The sequence below is a fragment of the Papaver somniferum genome, chromosome 1 (assembly GCF_003573695.1).
Source record: "Papaver somniferum cultivar HN1 chromosome 1, ASM357369v1, whole genome shotgun sequence".
Taxonomy (NCBI): Eukaryota; Viridiplantae; Streptophyta; class Magnoliopsida; order Ranunculales; family Papaveraceae; genus Papaver; species Papaver somniferum.
The window spans coordinates 6,680,785-6,685,580 of NC_039358.1; the positions used below are offsets into that span (position 1 = coordinate 6,680,785).

General features: G+C 40.7%; 1 protein-coding gene across 2 annotated transcripts; it reads right to left on the bottom strand.

Moving 5' to 3' along the window:
* Positions 1 to 244: 244 nt before the first annotated feature.
* LOC113325270 (pentatricopeptide repeat-containing protein At1g08070, chloroplastic-like) lies at positions 245 to 3,809 on the bottom strand. Of its 2 annotated transcripts, none has more exons than XM_026573476.1 (2): positions 1,144 to 3,809; positions 245 to 723 (listed from the first exon to the last, which is right to left on the bottom strand). In XM_026573476.1, the coding sequence occupies exon 1, from the start codon at positions 2,888 to 2,890 to the stop codon at positions 1,154 to 1,156; it is 1,737 nt and encodes a 578-aa protein (XP_026429261.1). In that variant the 5' UTR covers positions 2,891 to 3,809; the 3' UTR covers positions 245 to 723; positions 1,144 to 1,153. The 2 variants fall into 2 exon arrangements, with proteins under 2 accessions (XP_026429261.1, XP_026429265.1); XM_026573480.1 differs by having other exon boundaries at positions 544 to 571.
* Positions 3,810 to 4,796: the final 987 nt, after the last annotated feature.

Consider the following 4,796-nt stretch of genomic DNA (forward strand, 5'->3'; position numbering starts at 1 on the left):
ATTATGAAAGAGACTACTGAAGATACGTTTTTCTTCCATATTAGCTTGTGTTGTTGATCCGGATCATTAAAATTAGCAATTTTGTGTACTAGTCTTTGGAGTTGAAAATCTAGGAAGGTGCGGATGTGTTGTGTCTTGCATCTTCTTTCATCGACACTTGACAGAGTTGGAGGATCTCCAATTTGCAATCGAAACTCATCCAGCTCTGCAGATTAAATGCCTGTAGGTGTTCCTCTAAGATGTAAGTTCCAATCCCCATTAGTGGATGATCATCTCAGCTACACTGCTTTCCTATTTATAACTCAATTTATACACTCCCTCCGTTCCTGAAAAAAGTTACAATTGGTTTTTCTGAAATTTGGCCTATTTTTAGGCTGAAATGGAAAAGTGATAGTACCTCTTTTTTAGAAACGGAGGGAGTATGTTTTTTTTATGAAACCTACCGTCAAGAAATACAGTCCCCATTCCACTTTTCAAACTAGAAATTGATTGAAGACCCACTCTAACTGAATCTCAGTGCTGTCTTCAAACAATTGCTTGCATTTGAGTATTCCTTTCCACCTTCCTGCGCCTTGAGGTCTTTGTAGTTAGCATCATCGCAGGTATTGTATATCCCAAAGGATGTGTGGCAGCAAAAATCCCAAAATCTTTCTCATACACAACCTTTGGTATAGACAATATTTGTCATATGCATAACAATTCATGATTTCTTCTAACTTAAACCTGGACAGTTATGTTAACTTATTATATGATCAATGGATAAAGAAACGGGATGTTAAAGACTTAATATTTCCTAAGGATGTGGGGTTAAGTTTAGACGTGTCCATTGATTCTGTTACTAAAGGATATTATGTACTATAAATTTTCTATAGATTTCATGTTACGCAATGACATTACCAAACTTACATAGATTCTGCGTTAAAGAGATGACATGTTTTCTGAAGCTAATCTACAATGCATTTACTAATGATATATATTATGTCTTCCGATCCAACGAAGAGACACTATATTATACCTAATTCTAAAGATGATCTGACCAGCAAAAATACTATAGTGAGTGTGAAACTCTCTACTACAGGAATTGTAGTACAGATATCTACACGCTGCTAACAGTAACCATTTTCTATTGGAAAGCAAACTAACCTCTTGAATGTCACCGGTAATCCATGCATGAGCAAGAACCATCTCTAAAATGATGGAATCGACTTCGATCTCTAGCTATAATATCCCTTTTGAAGATCTTGGAAATGAGTTTAGTAGCTGAATGACAATTCCCGCATACACGAAGGTTTTTCACTATCCGGATAGTTGTCCCAGGCTTAGTACTGATCAAACCGAAAGCAATTGCTAGTCTCTCACTGTGATAACATAATGCACCCTCCTTCTGCTTCTCGCCGATATCGTAAAGTACCTCTGATGTATCAGGTTTATGCCCAGCTAACTCCAACAGTTTATCTATTTCATCCAACATTGTGTATATTTCTTTACAGCGTGGATGAGTTTTGTCATCGACGAGGAACTCATGAACAACGCTATTCACTTCAATAGAGCTGCATCCAGGAACTTTTTTCATTCCTCTATCATTTAATCGTGTTCTTATTCTTGCCACATCTTCCCATCTACCAGCCGCTGCGTAGATATTTGATAATTGCACATAACCACCAGGATTATCTGGTTCCAGCTCAAAAAGTTTGTCAGAAATAACTTCAGCAAGTTCGACTTTACCATGAAGCTTACAAGCTCCAAGCAGAGAACTCAATATGGCCGCATCAGGTTTCATCTCCATACTCTTAATTAGGCTGTCTGCTTCACAGAACAACCCAGCTCGACCAAGGAGATCTATCATACATCCATAATGTTGCAACTTTGGTGGAATCTTGTAATCATTGACCATGGAATGGAAGTACTGGCGGGCCTGTTCTACCAAACCTCCATGACTACAAGATGAAAGCACAGCAATAAATGTAATATCATTTGGCTCAGTTCCTTCATCGACCATTTTTGTGAAAAGTTCAAGGGAGGAATCAACATGCCCATGCATCGCTAACCCAGATATTATTGCGTTCCAAGAAGCCAAACTTTTTGGATTTACACTGTCGAAAACTTGTTTTGCAGACTGAATACTTCCACATTTAGCATACATGTCAATTAGACTAGTAGAAAGAGATGTATTAGTAGACCATTTGAAGTGCCTATCTATATATGCATGAATCCATATGCCAGTTTCAAGGGCAACTAAGTATGTACAAGCTGGAAGTATGCTCAAGATAGTGACCTCGTTTGGTTCTTCGCCTGAACGTTGCATTTGTTGAAAGAGGTACAAGGCTTCTTTGTACTGACCCATATGCGTGTAACCCCCAATCATTATATTCCATGATATGCAATCCTTTCTACTTATTCCATCAAACAAAAGACGAGCTTTTTCCAAATCTCCACACTTACAATACATATTTAGCAGAGCATTAACTAACCGAAGATTTGAACCAAGTCCATTATCTTCAATCCAAGAACCTACCCAATTCCCAGTCTCCAGAGAACTTGAATGCGCACAAGCAGAAAGAACACTAATCATCGTACTCCCATTCGGTTTCACTTTCCCTTTCAACATATCTTTGAAAAAGCTCAATGCTTCTTCGAATTGCCCACTTTGAACATAAGCGGCAAAAATAGCATTCCACGACACAACATCTCTTACAGGAATCTCATCGAAAAGTCTCCACGCATCATCCAAGTAACCCCCACAAGCATATCCGGTGATCATAGCTGTAAATGAAACAACATCTCTATGACAACTTTTATCAAACACTAACCGAGCATCGACTAATTCACCATTTCTTGCATACATATTAATAAGTGAAGTATGTATAAACAAATCAGTTTCCAAACCCATCTTGAAAACATGTGAATGAATCTGTTTACCTTCCTGAAACTGACCACCACCATTACAAGATTTTAAAAGGAATGGGAATGTATATGAATTTGGTTCAATTCCAGTAATAGACCATATATTTGGGTCACCGTATTTTGGGAAACTATGTAAAACATATATAATAAAGTTTATGGGAAAAATATTTCCAACATGGTATCAATAGCCAAAAATTGATCCATCTTCTTCTTCTTCTCTAACAACTTCAATGGCGGGTGATAAAAAAACCTTACATCCGGCCTTTACCGTCACCAACATCAAAAATCTCATACCCATATCTTTAGACATCAAACAAGATGAGTATTCTTCATGGGTTTTCTTGTTTAAACTCCATCTTCAAGCACACAACCTAATGTTTCTCATAGATGCATCAGTCCCGCCGTCGGATCTAGACGCCTCTACCGTTCTTCAACTAGATGCTCTCTGCCGCCAATGGATGTTCTCCACCATGGCCAAAGATTTGATGCTTACTGTTCTCAAATCCGGAAACACAGCGAAAGAGATTTGGGATCATCTTCAACGTCTTTTCCAAGACAACAAAGCTAGTCGTGCCGCAACCCTTGAGAGTAAGTTTGTAAATCATTGATTGCAATGATGTTGATGATTACTGTGATAAGCTAAAGGCACTTGCAAATCGATTGAGTGACCTTGATTTTTCCATGAATGATAAACGTTTGGTAATACAACTTGTGAATGGACTTCCGGAGGAGTATAATACCGTTGCCTCTTTTATTCAACAATCCATGCCATCGTTTGACGCCGCTCGGTCTCAACTACGCACTGAGGAGATCCGACGAGAACAACAATCGAATTCCGGCTCCCACACTGCCCTTGCAGCTGCGAACGAATGGTCTTCACCTGCTGCAGCTGCTTCTCTTCACCAGCTGCGAACGACTGTTGGTCAGACGCCTTCTTCTTCTGTACACCGGCAGGCCCAGAGCGTCACGCCTGATGACCAGCCCAGGTTCCATCTGGGCCGACAACCACCTCTCCTGCCAACCCCAGCAGGCCCAAGACGACAATACCCAACTCCTCCTAACTGGGCCTCTCCACCAAGCTCGTATCCGGCTGCACCAAGCCCATATCACGCTGTCCAGTCTCCACAGAGCTCGTATCCTTATTGGGCTTCACAATACCAAGTTTATGGTCGTGGCCGAGGTCGCCAAAACAGTGGGCGTGGTCGTGGTCGTGGGCGCAGCACTGTGACAGCCCGTTCACCACAAGCTTTCCTCACTCCCACAACTGAATACCTACAGCCGACGGACATTGCCGAAGCCTATAGTTCCATGAGTCTACACACACCGGATGATGCTTTCTACATGGACACGGGTGCAACATCACACATAACGTCTGATCCAGGTACTTTACAAAATGTCTCTCACTCTAGCAGTATTCGTTCTATCGTGGTAGGAAACGGCAATAGCATTCCAGTCTCCGCTAGCGGTTCTAAGTTTCTAAATATTCCATCCCATCCTCTTGTCCTCAAAGATACTCTTGTTGTTCCTTCCATCATCAAAAACTTAGTCTCTGTTCGTAAGTTTACCAATGATAATCATGTGTCTGTTGAGTTTGATCCTTATGGTTTTTCTGTGAAGGATTTGAGTTCGAGGAAGACTATCCTACGATGTGATAGTTCTGGGGAGATCTATCCTATAACCACTTCTGTCGTGTCTACCTCATCGTCGCCATCTCGCCACCTTTCTCTTGCCGTATGTTCACCTGACATTTGGCATCGTCGCCTTGGTCATCCTGGAAAGGCTGTTTTAGATGTCTTAAGATCTCAGTCTTTTATTCAATGTAATAAAGATCATTCTCCTGATCTATGCCATTCTTGTCAAGTTAGCAAACATCTTCGTCTTCCCTTTTATGA

Coding starts and splice junctions, on each gene's coding strand:
- LOC113325270 (XM_026573476.1), bottom strand. CDS start 2,890: ATGGGTTTGGAAACTGATTTGTTTATACATACTTCACTTATTAATATG.